Below are 17,022 nucleotides of genomic sequence, written 5' to 3'. Positions count from 1 at the left end.
ATTTGCAACTTGTATGTTAACTGTTAAATGCTGTACGATTATTTCACGAGACCAGGGCTCAAACGTTAATTTCATTGCACTAATTCTTTTCTCCTCATTAGGGCCACGTCCACGAATGTTAAACTTATAGCATTCAGTGCTTTCTTACCATTTTTCTTTATTTGGTTACGTAATGGTCCTACACCAACAAACAGTTCCTTTGACAAATCACTTTTTTCACTATATTACGTTATCAGACGCGTATTCGACATGAATACACTTTTCACTGCATCTTAGATGTTTTATTGTCTAGTGTATGGACTTTTATAAATGTTTGTTTGTTTTATAATTAAGCAAAAAGCTACACAATGGGCTATCTGTGCTTTGCTAACCACGGGTATCGAAAAACCGGTTTTTAGCACTTAAGTCCGCAAACATAATGTCATACCACTGTGGGGGGAGGGTGCTACTTTTTGTAACGGTATATATTGAGTATGGAAAGATATATTTAGTGCTATCAACATGAAGTACGATATAACGAACTATATCGGTTCATATATCATTTTTATAGAAGTTTTTTATCAAAATACCTGAACCAGCAATCTAGGAGTCTGTCATCGATGATTTGTATGTTTGTGTATGTGTGGTGGTTACTGAGTTCTGTATTCTTTGTAGTTTGTTAACATGCCGAGCAGACATATTCAGTTACTGTACTTATATAATGACTAGAGATTTTAATGCTATTTTCTGGTAGTGATCCATGTAAGTGTAATTCTGGTGGATGTTTATGTGTTTTTATCGATTTCGAGAATAATACGAGATCGGGTTTTGAAACCATTATTTTAATTCCATATTTCTGGCAATATTCAACCGTTCGATTGATTATTTGTAATTAAGCACAAAGCTACACAATGGGCTATCTGTGCTCTACCCAACACGGATATCGAAACCCGGTTTCTAGCAGTGTGAGCCCGCAGACATACCGCTGTGCCACTGGAGGGCTCAATCATATGATGCAAAACTGTTTGTAAATTTGTTCCTGCTTTTGAGGAGTGGCAGGTATCTGTTAAGACTAACTGCTGTGGGTTATATATAACTGGTAGAGTTATGCTTCACGTAAGACGGTTCGGAACGTTTCCCACCACTCGAATTGGTGTTTGTTTTATTATTCTAATTTTTATTCAACTTCTTCATCCTGTTTATATTATTTTGATAACTCTTCAAAATGTTACAAAGTTTTAATTACAAGTAACAATAACATGGGTCTCTCGAGTGATTACAAATATACCTCTACAAGTTATCAGCTTATATCCCAGCTGTTAACATTATACACATGATACTGTTCGTGTAATACAAGTAAAGAAAAACGTTTCGAAAAATGAAATTAAATGTAAGGATGGCTGACATCAATCTTTTAAAATCGATGTTAACAATACAGTAAGGATGACATTTTCATCATTCCTGTTTAATACCACAATCGCACAGTGTAGTAGAATGTTAACAGACAAAAACAGGAAAACATGAATTACATTGTGATTGAATAATTATATATATTGCTTCATGTTAATTCTTGTCTGTGTTATTAAGTTGGAATGACAAAAATATTTACATTGTTTTTGAAATATTGATGTTACTCATTACTATATTTACTTTATTTTTGAAAGTTTTATTTATTTGTTGTTTTACTTCAATGTTTGAACGGAAATAGGAAGGTTTTATTTAAAACCAACTTTTAAATACAGTTAGGTTCAAACTCTGATATTTATTAATAGTTTCGTTTTGTGTTTAATTACTGATTTAAGTCAGATTGCCGAATGTTGATAAATCTTACTTATAGTAGTAGCAGTGACTTGCAATACTGTATATGCTGTTTATTGTTTATCTGTTATTGACTGCTAATTCCTGTTTCGCCCTGAACGCAAGTTTTTTAATGTAACACCAAGTGGATGTAAGAAAGCTAACTTCAAGGGGTAACGATAACATAGCTTACAGGAGAATTATATTACCTTAGTGAAAATGGCTGACACCTTGTTTTGGTTTTTGAGTTATTATCTAATAAGAAGAAATTCAAACTTTTTGCTATGATATTTACATGCATTATCAGAACTTGTGCCTCAGTCATTACAAAGATATTGTTATAAGAGGAAACACTGTAGAGTACTGTAAGGTTCTGATGACCTCTTGAGGAGATATTTAAAATATCTCATAAAATCCCAGTCATCCCTACGTAAGTAGTGTTGCCACCTGCTTGATAACAAGCTGAATGAACATTAGACCGACATGTGTAATTGATTTAAGTTCAATTTTCGGAATATTGGCCCTTTGGAAGGTCGGGCTGAAATTGCGTTCGAAGCATATTTAAATATTAGTCATAACTGCCGACTCTCAGGCTTTTGTTGGATTTTCTTTTGAGATAAAATGGTATTGCGTTACTTATAAACCGAGAATAGGTAAATAAATAACTTAATGTGTTTCTTTTCAGGTTTGTTTATGTTAATAAAGTTGTTGTCTTTAAGTAGACGGAGCAAAGCACCTTAAAGTCATTCATTTTTGCACTGGTATAAACGTAAAAGAATATAGGGTTTCCATGTGAGCTACAACGCACAAACTGAATGACGCGCATTGTTCTTTTAATTACAGAGACAGATTGACACGTTCACTGTTAGACGCTAGAACTTTGAGAATAATTAACGGCCTGTTTTTAACACTTTAAATCAGCTGGTATATATTTTTGATACCTTATGAATTTTGAAACCCAGTTGTAAGTGTTGATCTTGGTATTACAATTTACATCCATTTTTGAAGTCTGACGAAGGTTTGTTTATAGACTTTGAAAAATGTAAACTCGAGGCGTTTAGTCTCATAAAACATTAAACATACAACATTAAATACAGTTTACAGTGTTTTAGTACTAAACCTGAATATTCTGAACTTGTTAATATTACAAAAATGCTGTGACCTGTGGCGTTTGTAACACCTCGTGAGGTAAGATAACTTCAAGCCTCATTTGACAACAATAAAGATAATCTCTTGGGTCAGTGAAACACAAAGATGTACTTTTTGATTCAATTACTTGTTACCCCTTTGTAACTGCAGAAACTGAGTTGAATTCACCAGTGACCGCACTATCCCACTTACCTGATTCTGTAAAAACTGAATAGTGTCTAATAATAACTTGACTAGTTAATTTAACAGTAGGCCCAAAGAAAGTGAGTTAGATCTATCAATGTCATGACAAACCACCTTACCTGATACTCCTCTGGGCCCGAAGAAAGTGAGTTAGATCTATCAATGTCATGACAAACCACCTTACCTGATACTCCTCTGGGCCCGAAGAAAGTGGGTGAAGTCTACAGATGACTGGGAAACCAGTTTTGTTGACTCCTGTTTAATTCGTCGTTGCTACGAAGTTTCAAACAAAAAAGGAAGTCAGTTAACTTTTTATAACTGGAGAACATATATAATGTTCTCCAACATTTTAACTGAAATTGTCATGATCTAATCAAACAAATAGCAGTTTAACTAACTTCTGACATTTTAACTGATTTTTTCGCGTTGTAATTTGACGTATCACATTTGTCTTAACTCATAATATTTTAATAGAACTCGGAACATTTTTTTATCGATTGTATTACATTTTATCTTAACTTGGATATTTAAACCGAATTCAGTGAAATATTTTACACGGGGTTAAAATAGACTGACAGTCAACGTAAAAAAAAGAGATTTTTTAAAGCATTTATGAATTTTTTTAATAGCAAAGCAACATTGGACTATCAACTGAGCCCCCCCCCCGCGGGGAATAGAACCCCCTGACTTTACCGTTGTAAATCCGTAGACTTACCGCCGTACTAGCGGGGCACTATAAAGAAAGAGTGAAAGCAAATTGTTGTTGTTTTGAATTAAGCACAAAGTTACACAAGGAGCTATCTGTGCTCTGCCCACCACGGGTATCAAAATCCGGTTTTTAGCGTTTTAAGTCCACAGACATACCTTAAAGCATTTAACTGGAACTTTAACCGGATCTCAGTTTTTCTGTTTATGGCTTTCAGTGGATAGGAGCGAAAGTCAGATAAGTTCATACTCTTCTGAAGTTCTTTTTGTATATATTCGTTTTATGTCATGTAATTTTGTGATCACATGGGTCAGTACTTTTACTGAAATTGCTAATAATTGTAACAAACGATAGGTTACAATTGTAAGATTGTGCATAATGTACTTTTATTTGTGAAATGTATAAATAAAACTAGTACATGTTATAAAATATGAAGCATTACGTAAAGCACCACTCTAACGTTTGTCTTTCTCATGCATCATCCTCAAAATCTTGGTACAAAAATAATGTTTTCGGGTCGTTTTTCATCTCCAATTCGACTCTGCTTATACAGACATAAAATAGCACAAATATAAAATACGTTTTCTGTGTGGGAGTAAAACAACAAAAGGTGAAGCAGACACAGTGGTACAAAGGGTTGAGTTCGTTATGTTAAAACAAATTTAGAGCCTCACCACGCCATTACCTTCTATGTCGCCACGTCTGTTCATACATTATTTGGCGATCGTGCACGACGACAATAGCCACGGAGCGTAGTTTCCATTACAGGAGGCTCCGTCGTAAGTTTGTCAAGGCTATAGTGCACAATCCTCCTTACTTGCTTTTTCTAATACAGTCATAGTATGAAGAATATAATTTCCCACTGCATAGAATAGATGATTATCTATTTAACTCTCCGAGTGCTTGAAGTATGTGATGGTTGAACTGAAGGTATCACTGGAAGTCTTACCTTGGTAAAACCATAGCATGTTGGTCCCGTTCACAGACGATCCTTGATTCTATTGTCCAGATAACGTGGACAGATTTTGTTATTAACATTTATGTTCATGGATTCTCATTTATTACAAGGACGCTGCTCTTTGCTAACCACTTCTAGTGTTTGCTAACCTGTTTCATTTTCTTTTTTTGGGCAGTCCTGGTACCCAAAGTTGATCCACGCTCCTTTGTTTTCCAATGCCATTAAGTACAAGGGATATTCTCGTTTTAGAAATGCTAAATTTACGATTTGAACCCGATCTGATTACGTGAATATTTTGCCTCTGAAAAAGTTGTTACATATCCTTCCTAAAAGCGCTTAATTTCCGATAGTATTACACTATATCGGTGTAACGCTAAACAATGTCAAAATCTGATTAATACATTCTGTTCTAACTAAACGTTATATTCACATTTTTTTGTCATGCAACTTGCTGACTTCCATGTTCACAATCGTTTTATTACAATGTACTCAACCGTAAAAGTGTTAATGCACCAATCTAATACGTGGATTGACAAAAAGTCAATCAGAACTGTAATAACTGCTTGGAATATTATTAAAAACATTTTTCTTTCCACAGAAATTAACTGTATAATAATGATGAATGTGATATTCGAAAAATGTATTTTAATATATAATACATATTATCAAAAATCAGATAATGTGAACGAATAAATACAACCAGTCTTGAAAGAAAGAATCTTACTTCCAACAAAATTCTACGAAAGGCGCACCGGAAGCGAGTACTAGGGCGGAAATGACGTGTCATCATAATCATCAAGGCAGCTTCATACATGGAAATCCTTAAAAAAAGTATTATTGTAGAATTTGATAAGAATATATCAAAATATTCATAAGATAACAATGGTTGAGATTACGACATCAACTAAATACAAATATACATTGTTACAATATCCCACATCATATCACATCTACTAAATACAAATACAGATTGTTATAATATCACACATCGTATCACATCTACTAAATACAAGTATAGATTGTTACAATATCCCACATCGTATCACATCTACTAAATACAAATATAGATTGTTACAATATCCCACATCGTATCACATCTACTAAATACAAGTACAGATTGTTATAATATCCCACATCGTATCACATCTACTAAACACAAATATAGATTGTTACAATATCCCACATCGTATTATATCTACTAAATACAAGTACAGATTGTTATAATATCCCACATCGTATCACATCTACTAAACACAAATATAGATTGTTACAATATCCCACATCGTATCACATCTACTAAATACAAGTACAGATTGTTATAATATCCCACATCGTATCACATCTACTAAATACAAGTATAGATTGTTACAATATCCCACATCGTATCACATCTACTAAATACAAGTACAGATTGTTACAATATCCCACATCGTATTACATCTACTAAATACAAATATAGATTGTTATAATATCCCACATCGTATCACATCTACTAAATACAAGTATAGATTGTTACAATATCCGACATCGTATCACATCTACTAAATACAAGTACAGATTGTTATAATATCCCACATCGTATCACATCTACTAAATACAAATATAGATTGTTACAATATCCCACATCGTATCACATCTACTAAATACAAATATAGATTGTTATAATATCCCACATCGTATCACATCTACTAAATACAAGTACAGATTGTTATAATAATTCACATTGTATCACATCTACTAAATACAAGTATAGATTGTTACAATATCCCACATCGTATCACATCTACTAAATACAAGTATAGATTGTTATAATATCTCACATCGTATTACATCTACTAAATACAAGTATAGATTGTTATAATATCTCACATTATATCACATCTACTAAATACAAATATGGATTGTTATAACATCCCACATCGTATCACATCTACTAAATACAAGTATAGATTGTTACAATATCCCACATCGTATCACATCTACTAAATACAAGTACAGATTGTTATAATATCTCACATCGTATTACATCTACTAAATACAAGTATAGATTGTTATAATATCTCACATTATATCACATCTACTAAATACAAATATAGATTGTTACAATATCCCACATCGTATCACATCTACTAAATACAAGTATAGATTGTCACAATATCCCACATCGTATCACATCTACTAAATACAAGTACAGATTGTTATAATATCTCACATCGTATCACATCTACTAAATACAAATATAGATTGTCACAATATCCCACATCGTATCACATCTACTAAATACAAGTACAGATTGTTATAATATCTCACATCGTATCACATCTACTAAATACAAATATAGATTGTTACAATATCCCACATCGTATCACATCTACTAAATACAAGTATACATTGTCACAATATCTCACATCGTATCACATCTACTAAATACAAGTACAGATTGTTACAATATCTCACATCGTATCACATCTACTAAATACAAGTACAGATTGTTACAATATTTCACATCGTATCACATCTACTAAATACAAGTACAGATTGTTACAATATCTCACATCGTATCACATCTACTAAATACAAGTATAGATTGTTACAATATCTCACATCGTATCACATCTACTAAATACAAGTATAGATTGTTACAATATCTCACATCGTATCACACCTACTAAATACAAATATAGATTGTTATAATATCCCACATCGTATCACATCTACTAAATACAAATATGGATTGTTATAATATCCCACATCGTATCACATCTGCTAAATACAAGTACAGATTGTTATAATATCTCACATTGTATCACATCTACTAAATACAAGTATAGATTGTTACAATATCCCACATCGTATCACATCTACTAAATACAAGTACAGATTGTTATAATATCTCACATCGTATTACATCTACTAAATACAAGTATAGATTGTTATAATATCTCACATTATATCACATCTACTAAATACAAATATAGATTGTCACAATATCCCACATCGTATTACATCTACTAAATACAAGTATAGATTGTCACAATATCTCACATTATATCACATCTACTAAATACAAATATAAATTGTCACAATATTCCACATCGTATTACATCTACTAAATACAAGTATAGATTGTTACAATATCCCACATCGTATCACATCTACTAAATACAAGTACAGATTGTTATAATATCTCACATCGTATCACATCTACTAAATACAAGTACAGATTGTTACAATATCCCACATCGTATTACATCTACTAAATACAAATATAGATTGTTATAATATCCCACATCGTATCACATCTACTAAATACAAATATAGATTGTTACAATATCCCACATCGTATCACATCTACTAAATACAAATATAGATAGTTATAATATCCCACATCGTATCACATCTACTAAATACAAGTACAGATTGTTATAATATCTCACATTGTATCACATCTACTAAATACAAGTATAGATTGTTACAATATCCCACATCGTATCACATCTACTAAATACAAATATGGATTGTTATAATATCTCACATCGTATTACATCTACTAAATACAAGTATAGATTGTTATAATATCTCACATTATATCACATCTACTAAATACAAATATGGATTGTTATAACATCCCACATCGTATCACATCTACTAAATACAAATATAGATTGTTACAATATCCCACATCGTATCACATCTACTAAATACAAATATAGATAGTTATAATATCCCACATCGTATTACATCTACTAAATACAAGTATAGATTGTTACAATATCTCACATCGTATCACATCTACTAAATACAAGTACAGATTGTTACAATATCTCACATCGTATCACATCTACTAAATACAAGTACAGATTGTTACAATATCTCACATCGTATCACATCTACTAAATACAAGTATAGATTGTTACAATATCCCACATCGTATCACACCTACTAAATACAAATATAGATTGTTATAATATCCCACATCGTATCACATCTACTAAATACAAGTACAGATTGTTACAATATCCCACATCGTATTACATCTACTAAATACAAATATAGATTGTTATAATATCCCACATCGTATCACATCTACTAAATACAAATATAGATTGTTACAATATCCCACATCGTATCACATCTACTAAATACAAATATAGATAGTTATAATATCCCACATCGTATCACATCTACTAAATACAAGTACAGATTGTTATAATATCTCACATTGTATCACATCTACTAAATGCAAGAAAAGATTGTTACAATATCCCACATCGTATCACATCTACTAAATACAAATATGGATTGTTATAATATCCCACATCGTATCACATCTACTAAATACAAGTATAGATTGTTACAATATCCCACATCGTATCACATCTACTAAATACAAATATAGATTGTTATAATATCTCACATTGTATCACATCTACTAAATACAAATATAGATTGTTATAATATCCCACATCGTATCATATCTACTAAATACAAGTATAGATTGTTACAATATCCCACATCGTATTACATCTACTAAATACAAATATAGATTGTTATAATATCTCACATTGTATCACATCTACTAAATACAAATATAGATTGTCACAATATCCCACATCGTATCACATCTACTAAATACAAATATAGATTGTTATAATATCCCACATCGTATCATATCTACTAAATACAAGTATAGATTGTTACAATATCCCACATCGTATCACATCTACTAAATACAAATATAGATAGTTATAATATCCCACATCGTATTACATCTACTAAATACAAGTATAGATTGTTACAATATTTCACATCGTATCACATCTACTAAATACAAGTACAGATTGTTACAATATCTCACATCGTATCACATCTACTAAATACAAGTACAGATTGTTACAATATCTCACATCGTATCACATCTACTAAATACAAGTATAGATTGTTACAATATCCCACATCGTATCACACCTACTAAATACAAATATAGATTGTTATAATATCCCACATCGTATCACATCTACTAAATACAAGTACAGATTGTTACAATATCCCACATCGTATTACATCTACTAAATACAAATATAGATTGTTATAATATCCCACATCGTATCACATCTACTAAATACAAATATAGATTGTTACAATATCCCACATCGTATCACATCTACTAAATACAAATATAGATAGTTATAATATCCCACATCGTATCACATCTACTAAATACAAGTACAGATTGTTATAATATCTCACATTGTATCACATCTACTAAATACAAGTATAGATTGTTACAATATCCCACATCGTATCACATCTACTAAATACAAATATGGATTGTTATAATATCCCACATCGTATCACATCTACTAAATACAAGTATAGATTGTTACAATATCCCACATCGTATCACATCTACTAAATACAAATATGGATTGTTATAATATCTCACATTGTATCACATCTACTAAATACAAATATAGATTGTTATAATATCCCACATCGTATCATATCTACTAAATACAAGTATTGATTGTTACAATATCCCACATCGTATTACATCTACTAAATACAAATATAGATTGTTATAATATCTCACATTGTATCACATCTACTAAATACAAATATAGATTGTCACAATATCCCACATCGTATCACATCTACTAAATACAAATATAGATTGTTATAATATCCCACATCGTATCATATCTACTAAATACAAGTATAGATTGTTACAATATCCCACATCGTATTACATCTACTAAATACAAGTACAGATTGTTATAATATCTCACATTGTATCACATCTACTAAATACAAATATAGATTGTTATAATATCCCACATCGTATCACATCTACTAAATACAAGTACAGATTGTTATAATATCTCACATTGTATCACATCTACTAAATACAAGTATAGATTGTTACAATATCCCACATCGTATCACATCTACTAAATACAAATATGGATTGTTATAATATCTCACATCGTATTACATCTACTAAATACAAGTATAGATTGTTATAATATCTCACATTATATCACATCTACTAAATACAAATATGGATTATTATAACATCCCACATCGTATTACATCTACTAAATACAAGTATAGATTGTTATAATATCTCACATTATATCACATCTACTAAATACAAATATAGATTGTCACAATATCCCACATCGTATTACATCTACTAAATACAAGTATAGATTGTCACAATATCCCACATCGTATCACATCTACTAAATACAAGTACAGATTGTTATAATATCTCACATCGTATCACATCTACTAAATACAAGTATAGATTGTCACAATATCCCACATCTACTAAATACAAGTACAGATTGTTATAATATCTCACATCGTATCACATCTACTAAATACAAATATAGATTGTCACAATATCCCACATTGTATCACATCTACTAAATACAAGTATAGATTGTTACAATATCTCACATCGTATCACATCTACTAAATACAAGTATAGATTGTTACAATATCTCACATCGTATCACATCTACTAAATACAAGTACAGATTGTTACAATATTTCACATCGTATCACATCTACTAAATACAAGTACAGATTGTTACAATATCTCACATCGTATCACATCTACTAAATACAAGTACAGATTGTTACAATATCTCACATCGTATCACATCTACTAAATACAAGTATAGATTGTTACAATATCCCACATCGTATCACACCTACTAAATACAAATATAGATTGTTATAATATCCCACATCGTATCACATCTACTAAATACAAGTACAGATTGTTACAATATCCCACATCGTATTACATCTGCTAAATACAAATATAGATTGTTATAATATCCCACATCGTATCACATCTACTAAATACAAATATAGATTGTTACAATATCCCACATCGTATCACATCTACTAAATACAAATATAGATAGTTATAATATCCCACATCGTATCACATCTACTAAATACAAGTACAGATTGTTATAATATCTCACATTGTATCACATCTACTAAATACAAGTATAGATTGTTACAATATCCCACATCGTATCACATCTACTAAATACAAATATGGATTGTTATAATATCCCACATCGTATCACATCTACTAAATACAAGTATAGATTGTTACAATATCCCACATCGTATCACATCTACTAAATACAAATATAGATTGTTATAATATCCCACATCGTATCACATCTACTAAATACAAGTATAGATTGTTACAATATCCCACATCGTATCACATCTACTAAATACAAGTACAGATTGTTATAATATCTCACATTGTATCACATCTACTAAATACAAATATAGATTGTTATAATATCCCACATCGTATCATATCTACTAAATACAAGTATTGATTGTTACAATATCCCACATCGTATCACATCTACTAAATACAAGTACAGATTGTTATAATATCTCACATCGTATCACATCTACTAAATACAAGTATAGATTGTTACAATATCCCACATCGTATCACATCTACTAAATACAAATATAGATTGTTATAATATCCCACATCGTATCACATCTACTAAATACAAGTATAGATTGTTACAATATCCCACATCGTATCACATCTACTAAATACAAATATAGATTGTTATAATATCCCACATCGTATCACATCTACTAAATACAAGTATAGATTGTTACAATATCCCACATCGTATCACATCTACTAAATACAAGTACAGATTGTTATAATATCTCACATCGTATCACATCTACTAAATACAAATATAGATTGTTATAATATCCCACATCGTATCATATCTACTAAATACAAGTATAGATTGTTACAATATCCCACATCGTATCACATCTACTAAATACAAATATAGATTGTTATAATATCTCACATCGTATCACATCTACTAAATACAAATATAGATTGTCACAATATCCCACATCGTATCACATCTACTAAATACAAATATAGATTGTTATAATATCCCACATCGTATCATATCTACTAAATACAAGTATAGATTGTTACAATATCCCACATCGTATACATCTACTAAATACAAGTATAGATTGTTATAATATCTCACATCGTATCACATCTACTAAATACAAATATAGATTGTTATAATATCCCACATCGTATCACATCTACTAAATACAAGTACAGATTGTTATAATATCTCACATTGTATCACATCTACTAAATACAAGTATAGATTGTTACAATATCCCACATCGTATCACATCTACTAAATACAAATATGGATTGTTATAATATCTCACATCGTATTACATCTACTAAATACAAGTATAGATTGTTATAATATCTCACATCGTATCACATCTACTAAATACAAATATAGATTGTTATAATATCCCACATCGTATCACATCTACTAAATACAAGTATAGATTGTTACAATATCCCACATCGTATCACATCTACTAAATACAAGTACAGATTGTTATAATATCTCACATCGTATTACATCTACTAAATACAAGTATAGATTGTTATAATATCTCACATTGTATCACATCTACTAAATACAAATATAGATTGTCACAATATCCCACATCGTATTACATCTACTAAATACAAGTATAGATTGTCACAATATCCCACATCGTATCACATCTACTAAATACAAGTACAGATTGTTATAATATCTCACATCGTATCACATCTACTAAATACAAGTATAGATTGTTACAATATCCCACATCGTATCACATCTACTAAATACAAGTATAGATTGTTATAATATCTCACATCGTATCACATCTACTAAATACAAGTATAGATTGTTACAATATCCCACATCGTATCACATCTACTAAATACAAGTATAGATTGTTACAATATCTCACATCGTATCACATCTACTAAATACAAGTATAGATTGTTACAATATCTCACATCGTATCACATCTACTAAATACAAGTATAGATTGTTATAATATCTCACATCGTATCACATCTACTAAATACAAGTATAGATTGTTACAATATCTCACATCGTATCACATCTACTAAATACAAGTATAGATTGTTACAATATCTCACATCGTATCACATCTACTAAATACAAGTATAGATTGTTACAATATCCCACATCGTATCACATCTACTAAATACAAATATAGATTGTTATAATATCCCACATCGTATCACATCTACTAAATACAAGTATAGATTGTTACAATATCCCACATCGTATCACATCTACTAAATACAAATATAGATTGTTATAATATCCCACATCGTATCACATCTACTAAATACAAATATAGATTGTTACAATATCCCACATCGTATCACATCTACTAAATACAAATATAGATAGTTATAATATCCCACATCGTATCACATCTGCTAAATACAAGTATAGATTGTTATAATATCTCACATCGTATCACATCTACTAAATACAAGTATAGATTGTTACAATATCCCACATCGTATCACATCTACTAAATACAAATATAGATTGTTATAATATCTCACATCGTATCACATCTACTAAATACAAGTATAGATTGTTATAATATCTCACATCGTATCACATCTACTAAATACAAATATAGATTGTTATAATATCTCACATCGTATCACATCTACTAAATACAAGTATAGATTGTTACAATATCCCACATCGTATCACATCTACTAAATACAAGTATAGATTGTTATAATATCTCACATCGTATCACATCTACTAAATACAAATATAGATTGTTATAATATCCCACATCGTATCATATCTACTAAATACAAGTATAGATTGTTACAATATCTCACATCGTATTACATCTACTAAATACAAATATAGATTGTTATAATATCTCACATTGTATCACATCTACTAAATACAAGTATAGATTGTTATAATATCTCACATCGTATCACATCTACTAAATACAAGTATAGATTGTTATAATATCTCACATCGTATCACATCTACTAAATACAAGTATAGATTGTTACAATATCCCACATCGTATTACATCTACTAAATACAAGTATAGATTGTTATAATATCTCACATTGTATCACATCTACTAAATACAAATATAGATTGTTATAATATCTCACATCGTATTATATCTACTAAATACAAGTATAGATTGTTATAATATCTCACATCGTATTACATCTACTAAATACAAGTATAGATTGTTATAATATCTCACATCGTATCACATCTACTAAATACAAGTATAGATTGTTACAATATCTCACATCGTATTACATCTACTAAATACAAGTATAGATTGTTATAATATCTCACATCGTATCACATCTACTAAATACAAGTATAGATTGTTATAATATCTCACATCGTATCACATCTACTAAATACAAGTATAGATTGTTATAATATCTCACATCGTATCACATCTACTAAATACAAGTATAGATTGTTATAATATCTCACATCGTATCACATCTACTAAATACAAATATAGATTGTTACAATATCCCACATCGTATCACATCTACTAAATACAAGTATAGATTGTTATAATATCTCACATCGTATCACATCTACTAAATACAAGTATAGATTGTTACAATATCTCACATCGTATTATATCTACTAAATACAAATATAGATTGTTACAATATCTCACATCGTATCACATCTACTAAATACAAGTACAGATTGTTATAATATCTCACATCGTATCACATCTACTAAATACAAGTATAGATTGTTATAATATCTCACATCGTATCACATCTACTAAATACAAGTATAGATTGTTATAATATCTCACATCGTATCACATCTACTAAATACAAGTATAGATTGTTATAAAATCTCACATCGTATTATATCTACTAAATACAAAGTATAGATTGTTATAATATCTCACATCGTATCACATCTACTAAATACAAGTATAGATTGTCATAATATCTCACATCGTATTATATCTACTAAATACAAGTATAGATTGTTATAATATCTCACATCGTATTATATCTACTAAATACAAGTATAGATTGTTATAATATCTCACATCGTATCACATCTACTAAATACAAGTACAGATTGTTATAATATCTCACATCGTATCACATCTACTAAATACAAGTATAGATTGTTATAATACCTCACATTGTATCACATCTACTAAATGCAAGTATAGATTGTGATAATATTCCACATCGTATTATATCTACTAAATACTTTGACGTTATGGTGTTCCCGTACTATTTAGTGCAAACCGTGAAGGTCTAAATTCAGAAGTTATTATAAGAACGTATGTAGTAGATGGGGAAAAATTAACTGTTTAGTCATATCATATATTTATTGTTACTGAATATATCAGATAAGGTTTATATATGTCTAAAAGTAGATGAAGAGCTTTTAGTGAACTAACTAGAACATTGAAATCATTCTTCATATAAACAGGTAGTGTTCGTTTGTTTATGACTTCCTGATTGTTGATGTTGTGTAAACAGTTGATCAGTTATTAGTATTTTCAAGCTTCGTGTACTGTTAAAACGTGTGGATATCAGAAGTACACACCACATTTTTACGTACCTTGTAAGTAATGACGTACTGTATTTTTATAGTTAGCTTTCCTGGAGTTAATTGTTATTTGGTTTGTTTTTGTTTTGAATTTCGCGCAAAGCTATACGAAGGCTATCTGCGCTAGCCGTCCCCAATTTAGCAGTGTAAGGCTAGAGGGAAGGCAGCTAGTCACCACCCACCGCCAACTCTTGGGCTACTCTTTTACCAATGAATAGTGGGATTGACCGTCACTGTATAATGCCCCCACGGCTGAAAGGGCGAGCATGTTTGGTGTGACTGGGATTTGAACCCGCAACCCTCGGATTACGAGTCGAGTGCCTTAATCACCTGGCCATGCGAGGTCATCAACAGTGATCAAAATATTTTTTTAAATGTTTTATTCTTACCGATTTTACACTTGTAAAAATTATTTTGCATTTTATCTTAGGATATGACTTTATAAACAGCATACGTCTGAAAATACCTGTGACAACTATTGTAACCAGCTGACAATTTAATGTATTCTATTTATTATAGGTTTTAATTTTTGTATACTGATTAATAAATGATGTACGCTTTTATTTTATTTTACATAACTGGTTTATTAATTCCTAGGTTAAGATTTTCTTCTGTTCCATACACTCGACTCCAAATCTGCAAGTCGAGGGTTCAAATCTCGTCACCTTACATGGTCGCCCTTCCAGTCATAGGGAAGTTATAATGTGACGATT

General features: G+C 30.4%; 1 protein-coding gene across 1 annotated transcript in view; it reads right to left on the bottom strand.

Moving 5' to 3' along the window:
• Positions 1–17,022, bottom strand: part of LOC143226518 (sodium/potassium/calcium exchanger 4-like) — a 94,358-nt gene that overhangs the window by 24,460 nt on the left and 52,876 nt on the right. The window contains exons 10-11 of the mRNA XM_076457554.1: positions 5,497–5,593; positions 3,293–3,381 (exon numbers count right to left, since the gene is read on the bottom strand). Coding sequence (XP_076313669.1) covers positions 3,293–3,381; positions 5,497–5,593 — 186 coding nt within the window. The remainder of the gene's footprint in view (positions 1–3,292; positions 3,382–5,496; positions 5,594–17,022) is intronic.

Source organism: Tachypleus tridentatus, chromosome 9 (assembly GCF_004210375.1).
Source record: "Tachypleus tridentatus isolate NWPU-2018 chromosome 9, ASM421037v1, whole genome shotgun sequence".
Taxonomy (NCBI): domain Eukaryota; kingdom Metazoa; phylum Arthropoda; class Merostomata; order Xiphosura; family Limulidae; genus Tachypleus; species Tachypleus tridentatus.
The sequence above is the reverse complement of the archived record's forward strand: the minus strand, read 5'-3'. Positions and strand labels throughout refer to the sequence as shown.